Genomic DNA, 21,369 nt, shown 5'->3' with positions numbered 1-21,369 from the left:
TAAGATATAGTTAATGCTCTGAAGCTAGAAGCCTAATTTTTATTATTTTTTTAAACATTTAATTTTAAGTAATCTCTATATCGAACACGGGGCTTGAACCTGCAAACCCTGAGACCATGAGTCACATGCTCTACTGACTGAGACAGCCAGGCCCCTGGAAAACTAATTCTCTTTTCTTTTTTTTTTTTTTTTTTGGGAAAACTAATTTTATTTATTTAACAGATAAGCTTTTGTTGACTCCAGATCCCTCAACTACATCTTATTATATGATCTTCCTAAGAACCTATAGGTCTTTTGGTATTTACTATAACTACAATTTATTTTTTTAAAAAGATTTTATTTGTTTATTCATGAGACACACACACACACACACACACACACACACACACACACACACAGAGGCAGAGACACAGAAAGAGGGAGAAGCAGGCTCCATGCAGGAAGCCTGATGTAGGACTCGATTCCAGGACTCTGGGATCACGTCCTGAGCCAAAGGGAGACGCTCAACCACTGAGTCACCCAGGTGTCCCTATAACTACAATTTAAATAGGTATCTGTTTAGGTTTTTTTTTTTTTTTAGATTTTATTTATTTATTCATTAGAGACACACACAGAGAGAGAGGCAGAGACACAGGCAGAGAGAAAAGCAGGCTCCATGCAGGAAGCCTGATGTGGGACTCAATTCCGGGACTCCAGGATCACACCCTGGACGGAAGGCAGGTGTAAACTGCTGAGCCACCCGGGATCCCCTGTTAAGTCTTTATGATCTGTCTCTGCCACTAGAGTATAGGGCTCATGAAGTCGGGCATTATGTCTTATCTTATTTACTACCATCTTAAAATGAGGATCAAAGAGAAGGCTAGGAGTAAAGGAAGGCAGATTCAAAGCTGGGTCTTGAATGTTTCACTTAGGCTGTCTGAACCTGACACAGTGCTTACTCCTTTGTGCCTCAGTTTTCTACTTAAGAAATAAAAACTCATGTCAGCCATACTTCAAAGTTAATAAAAGAATGATGACAAAATGACTATGAAGGTCATGAGAGGCAACAATATATAGACACAATGCCTAATAATGATAATGTGTTGGTTTTTCTTCATGAGTATCAAAGTCAATGTGGTTATCCCACTGTGGGGATGGACTGGTGGCCACGCTCCCTTCTTGCCATTTGATCTTGGGAACTCTTTTATCAATTTAAAAGAGAGTAGTTTCCAAGAGTGCATCAGAGTTGTTCAAATTAAACTGTGTGGGACTTGGATTACTAACTCTTAAGTCTTAGTGACAAGTGACTTAGACCAGAGTCAAGTTAGTATGTCTCTTATGGGGTTTTGACTGTTGTTGCTTTCTTTCTTTTCTTTTCTTTCTTTCTTTCTTTCTTCCTTCCTTTCTTTCTTTATGAAATTTCATTTACCTTAAAATCATTAATGTGTAGAAATTCATCAATGATAGATTTGGACTTCCTCTCCATCTCCAATTCTGACAATGCAGGGGTTGATGTTGCTGGAATTTCTGGTTTCACTACTAGTAAAGTTAAAAAAACGTGAAAATAAAAATGACAAAAATTATCATTAAAATGGTGAGATTATGGTTGACGATATTTATGTGTTACATTGATTTTTCCCACAAAAGCATTAAAATAGATGCAAATTTGATAAGGCAAGGCACCTATAATCAGAAAAGAGAAATTTTATTGTGGCATAGATATATACCAAGTAATTTCATATTCTACAACTAAGAGAATACAGAGATATGGTAAACTTTTATAATTAAAGCCTTTTTGTTCCTTTCTGTATTTTGATTCTTCTCCTCTGCCCCAATGAAGTGCACGTGAAGCTTGCACAATCACGCACAGAGCTCCAAACACATTGGCCTTTGACAGCTGCTTGAACATGCCATGTTTTTACCTACTTATTACCAACCATTCTGCTCATGGTGCTCCTCCTCACTGGGATGCTCTTTCTCTCTGCTCCATACCCATCCTTCCCTGTAAACCTATTTTAACTCTTACTAGTCCATTAAACATTAACGTGAGTGAAGCTTTCCCTGATATCCTTCTGCGTCAATTCTAGATAGTTCCTTTGTTAAGAACTCTTAGAACTCTGCTCTTCTCAGCTTCATAGCACTTTTCTCAGCTCATACTTGTATACAGTATCTTTTGTGGAATTATGTAAGTCTTCCTGACCCAGCAGACTGAAGGCTGAGAGTGGAGATCCAGTGCCTGCAAGTCACTAGGTAGTCAGTGTGCATGTGGTGAATAAACGAATGAACCAGACAATAAACATGCACAGGGCAGCTGCACTACATTATTCACTACACATAAGATATTTTCAAGTCTGTCATGTTATGTTCCCCAAATACCTACCATAGATAAGACACATGTCCCTAAAGCTAAATGATATGAAGTCTACAGCTGGGAGAAGACATTTCAATTTGTCTCTGAATCCATTTAAAGACTATAGTTAGGAAACATAATTTAAATACTGAAACAAATTTGAAAACTATAAAAATATTATAAACAACCAGAATAAAGATTATAAGGATGCAGAAAATGTAAACTATTTTTATTGTCGTCGTCATCATCATCATGGCATCTAGTACCTTTTGAACAATCTGTATTTATCAGATAATGTTCTAAGTATTTACCTGTTTTAACTTTCAATTAATCTTCATGATAATTCTACAGGGGAGGTATACTTACTCTCCGCACTTAACAGATGAAACAGATAGGTTACATTCATGACAGTAATTTTTAGAGCATTATCTGAGTTGGTCCTCTAATCATATACACGCTAAACATATACAAAAACCACAGATGTTACCAAGATCAAGTTAACAAAAGATGATCTGATATTATCTCTTTGGTTTGCCTTGCAGTGGCTCAATAATGTCAGAATTTCCGTATATTTGAGGGCGCTACAAAGCACATGCACTCTAATGCACAGTGAGGGATTATGTCAAGAACTTGTAAGAAATTCAGATTGCTTACTATACAGCAAGAGGCACCCATCACCATCGCATTTAATATAGAAAGAGGAAACTTTATAAATTGTTGAACAAAGGGTAACCTGGGAAATGAAAGTGATGTTACAAAATTACATGGCTGTCTTTTACCTTTTAAGATACCTGTGTGTTATTATCACAAACATTCTGAAATCTATGTAGTAACAAGGTCTCCTCTGCATTTTCCATTCCACATTTAAGGCCCAAATCTCCTATCGGTATGTATCAAGTCTCTCACCTGACTCTCGAGCCCTGTTTCGGTCAGTCTCAGCACTGTTCCTTTCCATGTCCATGCCTCCAGTAAGCTGTTTCACGGTCTCCAGCATCTCTCTGCGTTGCTCTTCTTGAGACTGATTGTCCAACAGGTCTTTGCTGCTGCCGCCCCTCATGAAAGTATTGGGACGAGCTGCTGGAGATGGAAGGGGCTTGTCATTCTTCTCTCTGCCCATGCTTCCACGACTTAAAAGACAAAACATACTTTTCAGAAGAAAGACCACCCCAATCCCCTATATATTCAAATTATAAAATAATACTAAGACTTTCTAAATGTATGCAGGATAATTTTTTACACATAACTTCAAAGGTGTGAGGCAACAATTCTACTTCAAATTGTATTTACATAAGTAAAATCAGTGCTTCCAAGAGAACGTTAAACATGCTTTTACGTTTTTCAAAAATGTTAAAAGGGATACTACTTAAAATGTTAAAATGCCAATGACAACTCTTTATTTTAGTTTAAAAAATTTTTTAAGAATAAAGAAGACAGTGATGAATGTATGAGCTAAAAAGGTGAGAGACAGAATACCAAACATGGTATCACTATCTTACAAATTACAATTTCTTACAATTTCTGAATTTATTCAGAAACTTCAAATATAAGTAAAATGCTTTGAGAACCAAGTAGTAGAAATAGTTTTTTTAAAAAAAGATTCATTTATTTATTTATTTTATTTTATTTTGTTTAAAGATTTATTTATTTATTTATGATAGACATAGAGAGAGAGAGAGAGAGAGAGAGAGAGGCAGAGACACAGGAGGAGGGAGAAGCAGGCTCCATGCTGGGAGCCTGACGTGGGACTCGATCCCGGGACTCCAGGATCCCGCCCTGGGCCAAAGGCAGGCGCTAAACCGCTGAGCCACCCAGGGATCCCCCATTTATTTATTTTAGAAAGAGAAAGAGTGACAGAGTGCAGGGGTGAGGGACAGAGGAAGAGGGAGAGAGTTCCAAGCTGAGCCCCACTGGGGTTTAATCCTACAACCCTGAGATCATGACCTGAGCTGAAACTGAGCTGAAACCAAGAACTGGACCCTTAACTGACTAGGTCACCCAGGTGCCCCAGATGTAGTCTTGAATGGACAAAGTCATACATTTTATTTAAGAGAGTATCTTCCTATCTTACTACTTTTTTTGTTTTTTTTTAAGATTTTTTTAAAAATTATTTATTTATTCATAGAGACACACAGAGAGAGAGAGAGGCAGAAACACAGGTAGAGGGAGAAGCAGCCTCCATGCAGGGAGCCTGTCGTGGGACTCGATCCCGGGTCTCCAGGATCACGCTCTGGGCTGAAGGTGGTGCTAAACTGCTGCGACACCAGGGCTGCCCTCCCTACTCTTTTTTTTTTTTTTTAATTATTTTATTTATTTCTTCATGAGAGATACAGAGAGAAAGAGAGAGAGAGGCAGAGACATAAGCAGAGGGAGAAGCAGGCTCCACGCAGGAAGCCCGATGGGGGTTGATCCTGGGACCCTGGGATCCAAAGGGCCAAAGGCAGAGGCTCAATCCCTGAGCCACCCAGGTGTCCCCCTACTCTTTTTTTGGACAATTCTTATCACCTGGGCAAATAGTTCCTTGGCCCATAGCAGATCAGGAGAAGCAAATTAAAAGAGAAAAAAGAAAATGACTAGAGGCACAATAATGATCTAACCTCTGAAAGAACATACACAAGTACGCAAAGAGCATAGCCATCAGGGGAAATTTATGGCAGGGCAAAGAGCCACAAATACCTCAATAGCACAAAAGATGCTTAATGACAATCTGAGCCATCATTAAAAGCGGAATTGTGCTAAGTATATTTTGTTGCAGAAGCCAAAGGTAAAGTAACATAGTTTAGAAAGTCTACCTGGCCAAACTGATTACAATAATATAAGAGAAAAATTTGAGAGCTTAAAGCAACTTTAGCTCTAAAAGCAATGTATCAAAAATTTTGAGGGGTGTCTGGCTGGCTTACTTGGTAGATTGTGTAACTCAGGGTCATGAGTTTGAGCCCTATGCTGGGTGCAGAGATTACTTAAGTAAAATCTTTTTAAAAATGTTGTTTTCTGTCATTATTCTACAGTTCTTTATCCATTTTCTGTAAACCAACCAACGGAGCACTTCACTGTATCAATCCTATAAAAATGAAAGTAGACAGTACAACACAGAGAATAGTGAGAAACAAAAGAGAGCATCAAATATAACTTGAAGAGTGTGACAAAAGAACATGGGTAGGCTGTCATGCCCTTTAATTCATGTGCTTCACAGGGCAGCCCTGGTGGCCCAGCGGTTTAGCACCTCCTTCAGCCCGGGGTGTGATCCTGGAGACCAGGGATCGAGTCCCACATTGGGCTCCCTGCATGGAGCCTGTTTCTCCCTTTGCCTGTGTCTCGGCCTCTTTCTATGTCTCTCATGAATAAATAAATAAAGTCTTAAAAAAAATAAATCCATGTGCTTCACAGTGTTAGGTTAATCTAGAGCATCCTGAGGCATTACTTTAGAGAGCCCTCCACCAGCCTCCCAGGGTGTTTGGGTAGGTCTGGTTTGTTAAGGAACAAACCATTAGAAACTTGCCAGGTGGGATCCCTGGGTGGCGCAGCGGTTTGGCGCCTGCCTTTGGCCCAGGGCGCGATCCTGGAGACCCGGGATCGAATCCCACGTCAGGCTCCCGGTGCATGGAGCCTGCTTCTCCCTCTGCCTGTGTCTCTGCCTCTCTCTCTCTCTCTCTCTCATGAATAAATAAATTAAAAATCTTTAAAAAAAAAAAAAAAAAAAAAAAAAAAAAAAAAAAAGAAACTTGCCAGGTAACTTGCTCTTCCTTTCTACCCTATCCCAAACCTTTCTACCTCACCCAATTATATTCTTATCTTAGAAAGCACAGAATGTGAAGATCAAAGGAGGAAAAGAAAAAGAAAATCAATCTTAGGGATAAAAGCTATCCACATCATAGAGATGATCATCATTGTGTGTGTGTGTGTGTGTGTGTGTGTGTGTGTGTGTGTGTATGAAAGAGAGAGAGAGAGAATGATAGAGAACAGACATCAACAGGTAGGTCGGTCCTGTGTTAATATAAGAGTGGGCGTCTCACCTGGTTAAGGTCCGTCGGGAATCAAACTCTAAAGGCGTAGATGATGTAGACCCTGAAGGTGCTGGAGGTTGCAAAGCAGAGAATCTGTTTAAACTGGAAGCACTTGACCGTAAGGCATCTATAGGTGTTGAGAATTGAGAAAAAAAAAATACAAATCACATGACTAAAATGCAGCTGCCTCTCTTTTTTTTCTTTTTAAAGATTTTATTTATTTGAGAGATGGAGAGAAACAGCAAGTGACAGCATGAGGGGTGGGAGGAACAGAGGGAGATAGAGCAGTAGACTCCCGGCTGTGCAAGGAGCTGGATGCAGGGCTCCATCCCAGGATTCCAGGGATCACAACCTGAGCCAAGGCAGACGCTTAACCAACTAGGTCACCCAGGTGCCCTTAAAATGCAGCTTCTAATTCATCTGCCTCCCTAGGGAAGAAGGTGGCTTGTGGAGACTATGTATTTCTAACAATCCTAACAAGGTGATGTCAATCTCCTGGTTCACAGACCATACTCTAAGAAGTATAATGTTAGAAGGAATTTGTCTGTCTGAGGGATGGGGTAATTGGGTGATGGGCATTAAGGAGCATACTTGAGGAGCACTGGGGGTTATATGCAGCTGATAAATCACTAAACTCTACCTCTGAAACTGAAAACACACTATATGTTAATTAAATTTAAATAATAATAAAATAAGGAATTTGTCTGTAAAAAAAATCCCCAAACTTAGAAATCTTTGTAGATTACAACCATTTCCTGCTCTAAAAACAATTACTTATGTTAGGTAGTGATGGGGGGTAGGAGTCTTAGGGAAGGAGGGAGGCAAGCAAAAACAAAACAAAATATTTCACTTACAGAAGTTAACTAATATAAATCCTATGTATTTATATTAAGTATCATTGTGCATGTGGGCTTAAGTGCATAACACAAGTTTTTTAAAGAATCAAAGGTCAAAATTACTTAATAGAAGGGAAATATGGAAAGGAGCTTAACATTGAAGTTTTTTACTTTCCAGTGGACTTTCTTAGCTTTAAAAAGATGTGTTTGTAATGGTCTAAACATTTGAGTCCTAAGGTCAAATCTCTCAAAATCTGACTTTTGATAAAGATTTTGAAAAATATTTCACTCTCTTTTACAACTCCCCTTTACAATTCTTTTTCTTAGCAAAGTGTTTTCTTTTTCACTTGGGTTTTCAGTAATTTCTCTTATTATGGAATTTGTGAACATCAACTTTAACAAAGGAGCATAAGAGATTAAAGTCTTAAACAGCCTAACTGAACAACAAAAATTATAAATATTTAAAATACCATAGTGAGGGACACCAGTAAGTTTGCACATGCTTTGACTATACATCTTTCCCTAAACTCATTATTAAATGAATAGTGATAGACCACATCCAAGTACCCAAGAAGGGACACTTCATACTTACCAGTCTCACTTGCCTTTGCTCCACCACTGCTGCCCTTTCCCCAACTGCCCAGTTGTGCTTTAGGTACCAGCTGAATTTTCTCATCAATTGTGGGCTGTAAGTGACCACAAACCAATTATAGGAAAATTCTAGAATGGTTTATTTTCCTTTTTCATAAAAATTTATTTATTTTAGAAAGAGACAGAGAGTGCATACAAGAGTGGTAGAGAGGGGTAGAGGGAGAAGGAGAGAATCTCAAGCAGACTCCTCACTGAGCAAAGAGCCCAACGCCATCTCATGACCCTGAGATCTTGACCTGAGCTAAAATCAAGAATCTGTTGCTCAATTGACTGACATCCCCCAGGAGCTCCTAGAATGTTTTATCTTCTTTTTCCCTTTGGTGTAGTAAAAACTAACTTTAGCAACAAAAGAGTGCTTGGAATAATTTAAGAAACATAAAATGGAGCTATTCACATTCACATGGGATTCTGGTGGTACCTGCACTACTTTGTTGGAATCCAGCATCCACAAAACAGTTTGGAACCACTTGTCTGGAGAATGCATTCAGGTCCCCTAAGATGGTGTAGCATTTAACTAAATATAAGCAGTTTTTGGTAATTTCTCCTGTTTAGTAATGCCAGTGAATAAATCTTGTATGTTACAAAATTAATCCCTTAATCTCTTCACATTACTGTCAGAAAATAGGTCAGACAGGACAAAGATTTTGTATTTCAGTAAAGCTTAACAGGGTGAGGGCTAAAGATGGAAAAGTGGAATGGAAGTGTTCAATACAGGGGAATAAGAAAAAAGTGAACATAGAATATTAGGAAGTGAAGATGCCTCTCTAAGGTTTAATCCCCAAACAAAACTTCACCACAGGTGAACAGAATTATAATAATGTAGTAACTAGAAAACACAAACCACAGTAAGCTGAAATGTAGCTCTTGGTAATAAGTGTTCATAAATTCTAATAGTGCTGCCTTGCTCCACCACATGCTTTCACATAAATCTCTCCCAATTAACAATCTATTTTTTAAATGGTTTTGAAATATTTTTAGGGTATTTTTCTAAGGTATTTGAGTAGAGTACCTACACACAAAATTTATTAAAAATTAACAAACTTTCTAAATATTAATAATGTTGTAGTTTTACCAGCACTATTGTTTTTTATAGCATCCATGAACTGAAACAATATTTAAAAACACAGATAATATTATTATTAAGTACTGATGTAATTTTCAAAGATGTTGGGTTGATGTTGTATGAATTCTCTTAAGATTTTGGTTAAAATAGTCTCTTGCTAGAAACAGAAGTGGATGGGAATCATTGCTGTATTCAGCAATGGAATCTCTGCACGGAGACATCAATAACCAGCGAATGGACAAGAATCTTTGAGAACAGGATCCTAGTTAATTAAAATCAAGAGCGATCTAGAGACTTAATGTACTATCCTGAAGCAATACTTTGAAATAAAGACAAAAATGACATAGCCCATCTTCATCCAATTTTCTTTTTCTGTCAGTTCTCTTCTTTCATTTGATGTTTCTACAGTAGCTTTATTTTTTCTCAAGATTTTATTTATTTATTCATGAGGACAGAGAGAGAAAGGCAGAGACATAGGCAGAGAGAGAAGCAGGCTACATGCAGGAAGTCCGATGACCCAAAGGCAGACACTCAACTGCTGAGCCACCCAGGCATCCCTCCACAGTAGCTTTAGATTGACTTTAGTATCCTACTGGCAGGCAACCAATTTTCAGAACCATGGAAAGTTGTTTTACAAAGGATCAAACTAGACTTGCAAATGATTGGTAAAACCCATTGGCTGTAGAGGTTTCCACTTTTACAAAAGATAATGCCACTTTCTCTGTTCTCCAGGTTCTTCACCTGATGGACAGTGATCAACTTCTGCTGAAAATGTCTGCTAAGAGAAACCTCTTTCCTCTTACTGCCAATGGATTCTCAAGAGAGAGGAAGGTAGAATGTATTAAATCTTCAACACAGAATGATTTCTAGTAGTAGGTCCTCTGTGCTTTCTTTTAGGCCTTGGAAATGGCAAACCATTGATTCCTTTCAAGTTAGGCTTAAATAGGTAGCTGGGTTTTTTTTTTTTTTCCTTAAGGCTAAGGCTATATTGTGTAAAGCTTATAATTTATAACTTCTGAAGCATCTTCATTATCATTTCTCTTATAGCAAGCATCTTATAACTTTAAGAATTAAACTAGTCACTTCCCCCTTAGTAAGTCCTTTAAAAAATGAAAAGGATTAACACCAGGACAATTATATAAGAAAACAGGGATCAATACTGACGTGCAGGGCAGCCCCGGTGGCTCAGCGGTTTAGCGCCGCCTGCAGCCCAGGGTGTGATCCTGGAGACCCTGGATCAAGTCCCACGTCAGGCTCCCTGCATGAAGCCTGCTTCTCCCTCTGCCTGTGTCTCTGCCTCTCTCTCTCTCTCCTCTCTGTGCATTCTCATGAATAAATGAATAAAATCTTAAAAAAAAAATACTGACGTGCAGAAAAGCATCTGCACTAAAAAAAAACCACTCCTCTATAAAATCTGCCATATGGCTATTTTATGTGAGCAAGAAATAATTTTGAGAGTTACATTATCAAGCTGTTTTAAGTTGTGTTTTAAATGTCATACTCACCTTAGTAATTTTAAGGAATTTTGAGGGGTCTAGTACCCGACTATTCTTGGCACCTTGTACAGTGTTCCATCCACCTTCATCCACTCTCTGGACACCTGCAGGGAGAATAGAGCAAGCCACTCTATCATATACCTCAAATCAGTTTGGCAGTCAAAAAGTAAGCAGTAGAGAAACAAAAGCAAAAATGAACTATTGGGACTTCATCAAGTTAAGAAGCTTTTGCACAGCAAAAGATACAGTCAACAAAACTAAAAGACAATCTACAGAATGGGAGAAGATATTTGCAAATGACGTATCAGATAAAGGGCTAGTTTCCAAGATCTATAAAGAACTTATTAAACTCAACACCAAAGAAACAAACAATCCAATCATGAAATGGGCAAAAGACATGAACAGAAATCTCTCAGAGGAAGACATGGACATGGCCAACAAGCACATGAGAAAATGCTCTGCATCACTTGCCATCAGGGAAATACAAATCAAAACCACAATGAGATACCACCTCACACCAGTGAGAATGGCGAAAATTAACAAAGCAGGAAACCACAAATGTTGGAGAGGATGTGGAGAAAGGGGAACCCTCCTGCACTGTTGGTGGGAATGTGAACTGGTGCAGCCACTCTGGAAAACTGTCTGGAGGTTCCTCAAAGAGCTAAAAATAGATCTGCCCTATGACCCAGCAATTGCACTGCTGGGGATTTACCCCAAAGATACAGATGCAATGAAATGCCGGGACACCTGCACCCCGATGTTTATAGCAGCAATGTCCACAATAGCCAAACTGTGGAAGGAGCCTCGGTGTCCATCAAAAGATGAATGGATAAAGAAGATGTGGTTTACGTATACAATGGAATATTACTTAGCTATTAGAAACGACAAATACCCACCATTTGCTTCGACGTGGATGGAACTGGAGGGTATTATGCTGAGTGAAATAAGTCAATGAGAGGAGGACAAAACATTATATGGTCTCATTCATTTGGGGAATATAAAAAATAGTGAAAGGGAATAAAGGGGAAAGGAGAAAAAATGAGTGGGAAATATCAGAAAGGGAGACAGAACATGAAAGACTCCTAACTCTGGGAAATCAACTAGGGGTGGTGGAATGGGAGGTGGGCAGGGGGTGGGGGTGACTGGGTGATGGGCACTGAGGGGGGCACTTGATGGGATGAGCACTGGGTGTAATTCTATATATTGGCAAATTGAACACCATTAAAAAATAAATTTATAAAAGAAAAAGAGTAAACAGTATTTTCAACTCAGCAGCTCCAATCAAAATCAAAGAAAAGGACAAAAGAGATTGTAAAGCTGAAAGTCTTTTTAACGCCCAGGATGACATGAAAATATCACATAGGAATACCATGAGACACACTGACCTAGGAGAAACTGAACCTAATGATTAGAGATTCAGTGCTAGACACAGGAGGGCCCATTCTTGTTTATAGCTCATGATTAGAATTTCAGGAGAAATCAGTTGGAAATCATTAAAGTTTATTTCGCCTAATGGTGTCAAATGACACATATACTTCCATCATTCCCCTAAAAGCCTGCTTCTCCAACCTATCAGCTGCTCAGGTAGAAACCCGATTCCTACTTCTCTCACATTGGCACCCAATTTGCCAGCAAATCTTGTCAGTTCAACCTTTACAATATATTCAGCATTTAGCTCATCTTATTATTACCAACACCATTGTTTTGGTTTTCTCTAGCAACATTTCATTGATTAGTACAAAAACATCTTCATTAACTCAACTGCTTCCACCATCAACTATTTACATCATGGTGGCCAGCAGGACTCTAATTAAGCATGAGTCAGGTCCTGTCACTTCTCTATTCAAAACATTCCTGTTAATCTCTCCATCTCACTCAGACAAAAAAACAGATTCCTTCTAAATGGCCTACAAAGTCTGAGTAATCAGGCCCCCTGATTACTGATTACTGGGGTCTTTCAAACCCCATCTTCCAATGCTCTTTGCTCCAGCCAAACTGGCCTCCTTGCGATTCCCTGAAAATGCTACTTCAGGGCCTTTTACTTACTATTCCTTTTGCCTAAAAACCTTTCCCCAGATATCCACCAAGGCTTAATTCTTTCATACTTACTTTAGGTGTTCACTCAAATTCCAGCTTTAACTCCAACCACCCTATTTAAAATTGTACCTTTACCCACCAAACCTGGCACCACTCATATTCCTCTGTTTTATCTTTTTTTCTAGAACAAAGTGATCTGACAAAATTACGTATTTCATACAAGCATTTTTCATCTGTCCCCCTGGTATGATGGAAGCTGCATGAAGGAAGGGATTTTGTCTCTCCTATTAAGCAATGGGCACTTAATATTTGCGGAATGAAAGACCAAATTATCTATCCAAATTTTTTCTGATCCTCAAATACATGACACTCTTTTTGCTGACATTATTGATCATGAACAAACTTGTTTCCTGTTTCTTATATCCTAGTGCTCCTTCCACTGCACTTGTTTTTTATCTGTCACTTTTCCAAGAGTTCTTTTCTTTTATTAGAAAAGACATCTTCTATGGACATCCTCCATGGATTGGGCTTTCATTCTAGTTCAAAAATAAATAGAAGTCATTACGTGAAAGGCACTATGCTAAGTACTAGAGTGAAGAAGGTGAGGAAGTATGGTGTCCCATGAAACTTAAGTACACTTTCTTTCATGGAGGATTCATTTCTTGTAACTTCACTATGAGCTCTACTGTCTGTGATAAATAATAGCTACGTGGTTATTGAGTATCAAGTGCCAGTTGCTAAGCTGAACACATTACATATTATTTACCTCACTTCATCCTCACACAAATCCTAGAAACAGTGATTAAATCCATTTTACATATTAAGTGACTTGTGAAAGGTCATACAGCTAGGAGAGCTAAAGTTTAAAACCAGATAGTTTGGCTCCAGAGTCTATGCTCTCAACCATTACACTTACATGACCCAGTAACTACAATGCTCATGTAACAGCACAGTAGACAAATGAGTGGTCCTATTTGGATGCCCTCCTGCCACCTCAAAATAAAGGCTTATGAGAAGAATGATCATTTCCCTGCTGAGAAAAGGTTTCCTCGTCCATTATTCTTAAATTTAGTCCATGAACTTTCTATTTTCTCAGGTATAAAATGCCTTCTATTTCACCTTTCATATTTTCCCCCCATTTCTTCCTTTTATAATTATTGTTACCATGATTTCAGCAACAGTAACATTTTTGAGTTGTGTACCCCTTTTATTCATCATTTAAAACACATAGGCCTATTTTATTTACATACTGCTACCATGACATTATCCTTTTGTTCGAAAACTTAAGATCTTAAGATCGCTTTTTTTTTTTTTTTTTATTTATGATAGTCACACAGAGAGAGAGACGCAGAGACACAGGCAGAGGGAGAAGCAGGATCCATGCACCGAGAGCCCGACGTGGGATTCGATCCCGGGTCTCCAGGATCGCGCCCTGGGCCAAAGGCAGGCGCTAAACCGCTACGCCACCCAGGGATCCCTTAAGATCGCTTCTTAATGTCAACCATCTATCAAGTCAAAAGTTCTTAATCTGGCTCCATTCTTCCAAACAAACATTTTCCCCACTGATCGTGAATACTTAAATTTTGCTCCAATCAGGCTTCTCTTTGCCTCTTTACATACATATTTTAATTTCATGACTAAAATTACTCCTTTCCTTCCAAATATTTACCATCCACCAGGACCCAGCTCAAAGGTGCCTTTCTCAAATAAAGATCTCTTCTAGCTTTCCTTCTTCTCCTCTGAGTTTTATTTATTTATTTTTCCTCTGAGTTTTAAAACTTTTTTTTTTTTTTTAAGATATTTATTTATTCCTGAGAGACACAGAGAGAGAGGCAGAGACACAGACAGAGGGAGAAGTAGGCTCTTCATAGGAAGCCCGATGCGGGACTCAATCCCTGGATCCAGGATCATTCCCTGAGCCAAAGCCACCCAGGGGTCCCTAAAACCTAATAAAGATTACATTTCATAATTGGTATTATCTTCTATTTATTTGAAAAATATTCCCTTATTAGTTTTGCCTTCCCAGAAAAACTATAAGCTTTCAGAGAAAAGAAACTGTATCTTCCACTTCTTTTCATATCCCTCACCAATACTGAGTATACAGAATATACTGAGTAAAGTCTTGTTGATTACTGACTATAAAGTATTCAAACCATATTGAGTTCTGCATTCGTGGCTTTTACTTAAAAACCAGGCTCTAGGTTGACACTGCTTCACTTACCAATTACCACTCTATTCTTGGGTTTATTCTTTCTGAGGTCATTTCAGATCTAAACGAAGAATTCTAAAACATCTGTCCCTCATCTCTCTAGTTTCCCTAACAACCCAGTGGACTCCACTCCTCACCTGTTCTTCTCTTCTCTTTGGTCATGAGCTGCTGGACCTTTCTTTGTTCTTCTTGTTCTTCTATTTTAGCCTCTTTGTGAATCTGTTCAATAGTTTTAGGCCCTTGATCTGCTCTTCGAGATACCCAATTGCACTATAAAAGGAGAAAACAACATTATTAGCCAGAAAACAAAAAATGAACATGACAAAAATCTGAAAATCTATTTGATACTTCTCACTGATGGAAAAGTGTAAAAGAACTTTAAAATCTGTAGTATAGCAGTTTTTCATCTTAAGAGATGGCACTATGTGCATTTTTCGGGGGAGAGAGAATTAAACCAGTCTCAGTGCCTGGGTGGCTCAGTTAAGCATGAGACTCTTGATTTTAGCTTAGGTCATGATCTTGGGGTCGTGAGACTGAGCCCCACATTAGGCTCTGTGTTCAGCGTGCAGTCTGCTTGAGATTCTCTCTTTTCTTCTACCTCTGCCTTTCACTCCCTGCATGCTCTCATTGTCTCAAATAAATAAATCTTAAAAGAAAAGAATTAAATTAGTCTCAATCAACGTGAACTACTATATGCTGAGTATTCTAATAGCCAATGAATAAAAAGAGTGAAAAATGGATCCAAATGTATTTTTGAAACATTATCTTCTATATTTGTGAGGAGGAGTCAGAAAAGGAATCAAGAAACCTCAGGGTTTTTTCATCTTGCCTTAATCTGGGTTATTAATACCTAATTCAAATCACATTCCATGGTGGCTCTAAATCAAGGATGACTAGCATTTTTCATTCCTCATATATCATGGTTCTGATACCCTGCACAAAGAGCCACTCTCTGCCCTATACTATTAAGAACAAGACAAGTTGTTTAATCACATTTATTCTTCTCCCTTTATTTTCCAGCCATAATTCCAACACCTGATATAGGTACAAGTAATTGAGGGCATGGGTGAAGAAGTTTTACATTTGTTAGAGGCAAGGATGGCAAATAGTTATTAGCACACAAATTCTGATCATCTGGTAGTGGCTTTGGTAATAAGAAGAATCCTGAGGTCACATTTAACCTTTAGTAAGATAAAGAATCACCATCAGTGTTATCTGGTCTAGATATAGGGCAGGGAAGAAATACGGCCTGCATTCTCTTTCTCTAGGATCAGCTGCAGTATATTCCCTATAGGACTTAAAATAAGAAGAGAGAAAAGAGGTGATAGTGGTAAACACTGTATGTATATGAAAAACGGGAAACAGCAACAGCAGAAGAGGAGAATGTACAGGAATAAAAATAGAGACGAAACACCAACATCTCCTATGAGGTGGGCACTTTACCTAATCACCTCATTGAAGCTTTGCAACATATGTGCAAGGTAGGCAACATCCCCACTTTAGAGATAAAAATGTAAGACTCAGAGAAGTTAAATATAATCATTTTGAAGATGAGGACTCCTGATGATTTAGCACCCTAAAACTAAATTTAAGTGATCACAGTTTGAATTCAGAATGGCTGATTTAAAAAATGCCATGTGGTTTGATGAGTGTAGAGAGAAGAAATGTAATAGGCAGGTAGGTATACTACCTTTGTATCCTTTCACACAGCTCTGTCACGGAAGTGCATCAATGCATTTCCAGAATTCCTTCCTGTAGCATTTTTTACACATGTACATACTAGGACATCCCCTCCAACCCAATTCCTTAAAAGAGACTAGAGTAGTTGCCTTACATTTTTCTACTTACCAGCCTTAGGTCTATTACATCCTGAAGCATGAATCGAATCCTAGATGAGGTTTTTCTTTCTTTCACAATTTTCTCCATCTGATTAAAATACTGGTCCATACGTGGCTACAAGAGACAAAATCATTCTGTAATCCCGCCTGAGGAATTTGAGTGTAAGTTTACCATATAGATGTTTTAAATGGCTTAGGAATACAACTTATATCCAAATGATGAGGTAGAATTTTTAATTGAGCATATCATGCCCAAAATAAAGGTTATGTATTCCAAGGGCTGTAGTCCTGTGACTAATCACAGGTAAACAATATAAATGGAAGTGACATGCTGCAGCCCCTGGAACCTTCCTTAAGAGAGAGGTGGCTGTGTCCTTTGCCCCTTTCCAATCTTCTCTGCTGAGAATGGTAAGAACAAGGGTTATACCTTGGGGATGACAGAAAGTTAAGCTGGAGGAACTGGACCAATTATCATCTCTAAGCCACGAGACCAGCCTCAGACTTCTCACTTCTGTATGAAGTTGATTTACAGGAGTAAGAAATAAACCTAAGTCTTGCATAAAAACCACTGATATTTGGATTTTTTTGCTACAGACAATCCCAGCTGATTCAGATTTTATGAAACATCTGATATTTCTTTGAAGCATTTCTAATTTTCCTACCCTTTACTTGGAGAGCACCATGTTATATTTGAGACATAATACTGTTAATGATTTTTTAAAATTATGGTTAGATAGCCCTGTGCTTAATTCAGGCATAAACTTAAGAAAACTACTGGATATTCACTTCCATATCACCTCAGTCCTGACCCACAATAGCTATTCTATTCTCTTATTTCTGCCATTTGCTACACATGCAAATGATCTGTGAAATGGTCACGCAGAGAAAGGACAAGTGACATATAACCTGAACAATTCATAAATTGGCCTTTATATCATTTGGGACCTTCTTCACTTCTGACCATGATGGAGAGATGGTACAGAGCTCAGTGGCCAAACACTGATAATGAAAAGGGCAAAAGAAGGGCAGCCTGGGTGGCTCAACAGTTTAGCGCTGCCTTCAACCCAGGGCGTGATCCTGGAGACCGGGGATCGAGTCCCATGTTGGGCTCCCTGCATGGAGCCTGCTTCTCCCTCTGCCTCTGCCTCTGCCTCTCTCTCTCTGTCTCTCATGAATAAATAAATAAAATCTTAAAAAAAAAAAAAAAAAGGGCAAAAGAAGACAAAGTAGCAGCCTAGACTGCCAGGGTGACATGGTATACTCTTGTTAATGGTTCTAGTTTTTCTGCAACTGACAGAGGCCATACTGGGTGCTTCTGAGACCAGGGTGCTCACCTTTGCCTTCTCGAAGTCCAGGTCTCTGCCAATGGTGGTGAGTAGGCGGCACAGGCACTCCAGGGACTCCTCGTCATGGTTCTTCAGCAGCTTCACCACGCAGTCATGCATGATGGCTTCTGTCAGCATCTTGAGTTTGAAGAGTTCCCCAATAAACTTGATGTTACCAATGGATCTCCGCCGGGCTTTGTCCTTAGCTTCTTCTAGTTCATCATGAAGCCTTGTCTTCTCCTCTGGCTGTTGTGTATGGAAGGGTAATAGGAGCTTGATGAAGACAACCATATTCCATAGGAGAGGCTAAGAATATACACTCTGACTCACAGTCTTATCCCTTTGTGGGAGGCATGGGTACACTGAGAGTCTGATAGCAACTGCAGATCTTCTCCTCAGAAAACTGAGCTACACCCAAAACTTTGCATTTTTTTTTCAGATTTCTGGAACTCAATGACCTCTCTGAAATCTGGGCTCTAAATTCCTATCTTAGGTTGAGTGGCTGTAACGGGTGGCACTAAAAGGAATAAAGCATTCCTCTAAACTTCAATATAATGTTTCCACATGAAAAAAAGGCCACAGGCATCTACTGAAGTAGCAGGAAGATATAACAGGCTTCATGAAAATTCTACTCAATAACACAAAGAGAGGACAAGCACGCTCCCTTTTTGTGAAAATACTCACAGCACTGGCAGCTTCGAGCTCTTTCTGCTTCTTCTCAAAGACATCATCATCTGCTTTATCTTTTTCAAACTCCTTCTGGCAACGGTTCAGTAGCAGCTTCCGGAAATTCACTGTGTTACCAGGTTTGTCTGCCATGGGCACTTTCAGCTGTATCCATACAGGAAATTGTAAAATCATTAAGATTACTTATGACATTTGATGATTCTTTCAAAACATCGATTTTCATTATTGAACTACAGGTAAGCTTTGATAAGAAGTACACAATTTAGCTTTACACATTTCATATTTTAGTGGTAAGAGGTCTGCAATTTTATACAGAAAAGATATACATTCCTCTCATATAAATGTATTATATCTTTATGGCTGGTTGAGCCTCTAGCTGACTTTGAAATTCATGTCTTATTAATAACAACTACAATTCTGCTCTTATCTAGACCTTTTGTAACTCTCTAGGGTTTTACCTCGGTTTTCCTTACTACCATTGTAGGTACTTTTGTTTAAAGGAACAAACAGAAATGACATAAAAGCATGGCCATAGGAAAACTGTTGTTGGTGGGATCCTTATTCTAGAAAGAAGCAGAGGGGGCGGGTGTGAGGACAAATTTGAGGATTTTTGAGATATCTTCTCTTCAGGGGAACATCATTAACACTGTGATGCTGGTACTTAATTTGACTATCAATACACTATGTTTACTGATTATTTCTTCTTTTTTTTTAATTTGTATTTATTTATGATAGTCACAGAGAGAGAGAGAGAGAGAGAAAGAGAGAGAGGCAGAGACACAGGCAGAGGGAGAAGCAGACTCCATGCACCGGGAGCCCGACGTGGGACTCGATCCCGGGTCTCCAGGATCTCGCCCTGGGCTAAAGGCAGGCGCTAAACCGCTGCGCCACCCAGGGATCCCCGATTATTATTATTATTATTTTCCCGATTATTTCTTATGTGCCGAAAGAAAATACTAGTTTTCCAAAAGTTCAGTCTAAAAAATGGCCACCTTAGAAACATTCTTTTGTTACACAGGAAGACTCAGCCTGGAAGGGTTAGACCATGTGCAGGCAAGATGCTCACAAGATTTCCATTCAAGTCTCAGAACTACTTTCTAGTAACAGCAATAGCTCACATCTTCAAGGTTACGTGTAACTAAACACAGATATTCTTCTAAGAAAGTAGACTGGTGCAGTGACAAACTAAACTTTACCATTTTACACATGTAATCACCCTGAGCAAAATTTTGAACAGCTACCACACAACACGGCAAAATGGTTTTTCTGGTATCATAAACTGGCTCCCAAAGTTCTGAAATGCATTGGTCTTTGCCTTAGGTTTAGAGAATGATAAAAAAAAAAACAAAAAACAAAACAGAATGCATTGTATTTATACTCACAAAAGAGTTAATGTTATCAACCAGAATGAACATGGATAGCTGCTGATTAAGGTTGAATGGCTAGAGAAACTTTTTGAAAATGAGGACTATGATTCTATACTGGATTTGTGCTAAAACTGATGGGACATACTCTCCAACAGATTCCCTACAACATATGAAAGACCATTTAACAGTCCAGTTCCCTTTTTTTTTAAATGATTTTATTTTTAGGTAATTTCTACACCCTACATGGGGCTGGAACTGAACTCACAGCCCTGAGATCAAGAGTCACTGGCTCCACCAACTGAGCCAGCCAGCTGTTCCAACAAGTCCAGTTCTAACCAACCAAGAAAGCAAGTGTTTCATTAAACTCTTTTTCAGCAGAAAACATTAAGTCAGGAAGAGGGTAAGATTGTAAAATATTTCTTTTGACAAGCATAAAAATGCTAACATGTTCTCATCTCCAAATTCAGGCCAAACAAATTAAAGTGACTATACATAATTTCATACTCAGGCCTATTCCACGATTACAAAGGATGGCAGGCATTGAATCATCTTTCAAGAAAAGAAATACTACATGAAAACAAAGGCTTGCCAAAGGTAAAGCCAAAGGTTGACTGTATTTAGGGCCCAGAACATGTAACAATGTACTACAAAAGAGAACCAGAAAGCATATCCATGAGCAAGGTAGTACACAATAGAACAACAACATGGTATTAGGTTCCAGAACAAACTAAAACTTTAAAAAATCAATAGAAAAAAAATCCCCAGCATTTGTTTCCAATTTGCTACTTTATAAGAATAAACCACCCAAGAAGTTCTATCCAGATTCTTCATATATTTACCAGCATCATCTACATTAATACTATGGACATAATTGGTACAACAAAAATCAGCTGGGCCACTATCAGTCTAAAGAGATGTTTCTTGTATTATGGATGGCATTGTGCAGAAAATGGAAATAATATGGACAACACTATGAAAATCCAAGCCACCCTCTCATGGTAAGAGGAACCAGAATGAAAATGAATAAAATTAAATAAATACAACTCAGGAAGTTTGCTTTATAGGAAGCAAGTAGAAATAACACAAAGCAAGGGAGAGCTTTTCCTACTCAAAAGATGTAAAAAAACTATGCTTTTTAGACCTTTTACATAGGGAAGGGTATTTTCAAAGTGTTGGGTTAAGGAATGGAAGATATGCTGACTTACTTTTAAATAAAGGCAATTCTTTTAACTCAAGTTTCAGTTTCATCCTCCAAAACAAAGGAGACACAATGCCCAAAGTCCACCCTAGAGTGCAGCTATATTCAATGAAACAGGTTGAGCAGAAGCACTTTGTAAATTACAGAGAAGAATGGGATATTTGAAACACTGAACATTGAGCTTCAGTCCCTTCATCTACAAAAGGAGATGTTCCAATGACTGTAGACTGAGGGACATTATAAAATAGCTGTTGAAACAGGAACTTTGGAAACAGTTCTAATCCCAGCTCTGCCAGGTGTCTTTGGTCAAGTTGCTTAGTTTCACCAAACCT

General features: G+C 38.6%; 1 protein-coding gene across 27 annotated transcripts in view; it reads right to left on the bottom strand.

Moving 5' to 3' along the window:
- The window catches only part of EIF4G3 (eukaryotic translation initiation factor 4 gamma 3), a 330,809-nt gene that overhangs the window by 31,428 nt on the left and 278,012 nt on the right, over positions 1-21,369 (bottom strand). For all 27 annotated transcript variants that reach the window (XM_049106169.1, XM_049106142.1, XM_049106171.1 and 24 more), the window contains 9 exons: positions 18,470-18,616; positions 17,795-18,031; positions 16,471-16,575; positions 14,760-14,892; positions 10,386-10,480; positions 7,759-7,852; positions 6,340-6,457; positions 3,236-3,456; positions 1,409-1,518 (listed from right to left, as the gene is read on the bottom strand). In XM_049106169.1, coding sequence (XP_048962126.1) covers positions 1,409-1,518; positions 3,236-3,456; positions 6,340-6,457; positions 7,759-7,852; positions 10,386-10,480; positions 14,760-14,892; positions 16,471-16,575; positions 17,795-18,031; positions 18,470-18,616 — 1,260 coding nt within the window. The remainder of the gene's footprint in view (positions 1-1,408; positions 1,519-3,235; positions 3,457-6,339; positions 6,458-7,758; positions 7,853-10,385; positions 10,481-14,759; positions 14,893-16,470; positions 16,576-17,794; positions 18,032-18,469; positions 18,617-21,369) is intronic.

This window comes from Canis lupus, chromosome 2 (genome assembly GCF_003254725.2).
Source record: "Canis lupus dingo isolate Sandy chromosome 2, ASM325472v2, whole genome shotgun sequence".
Lineage (NCBI taxonomy): Eukaryota > Metazoa > Chordata > Mammalia > Carnivora > Canidae > Canis > Canis lupus.
The sequence above is the reverse complement of the archived record's forward strand: the minus strand, read 5'-3'. Positions and strand labels throughout refer to the sequence as shown.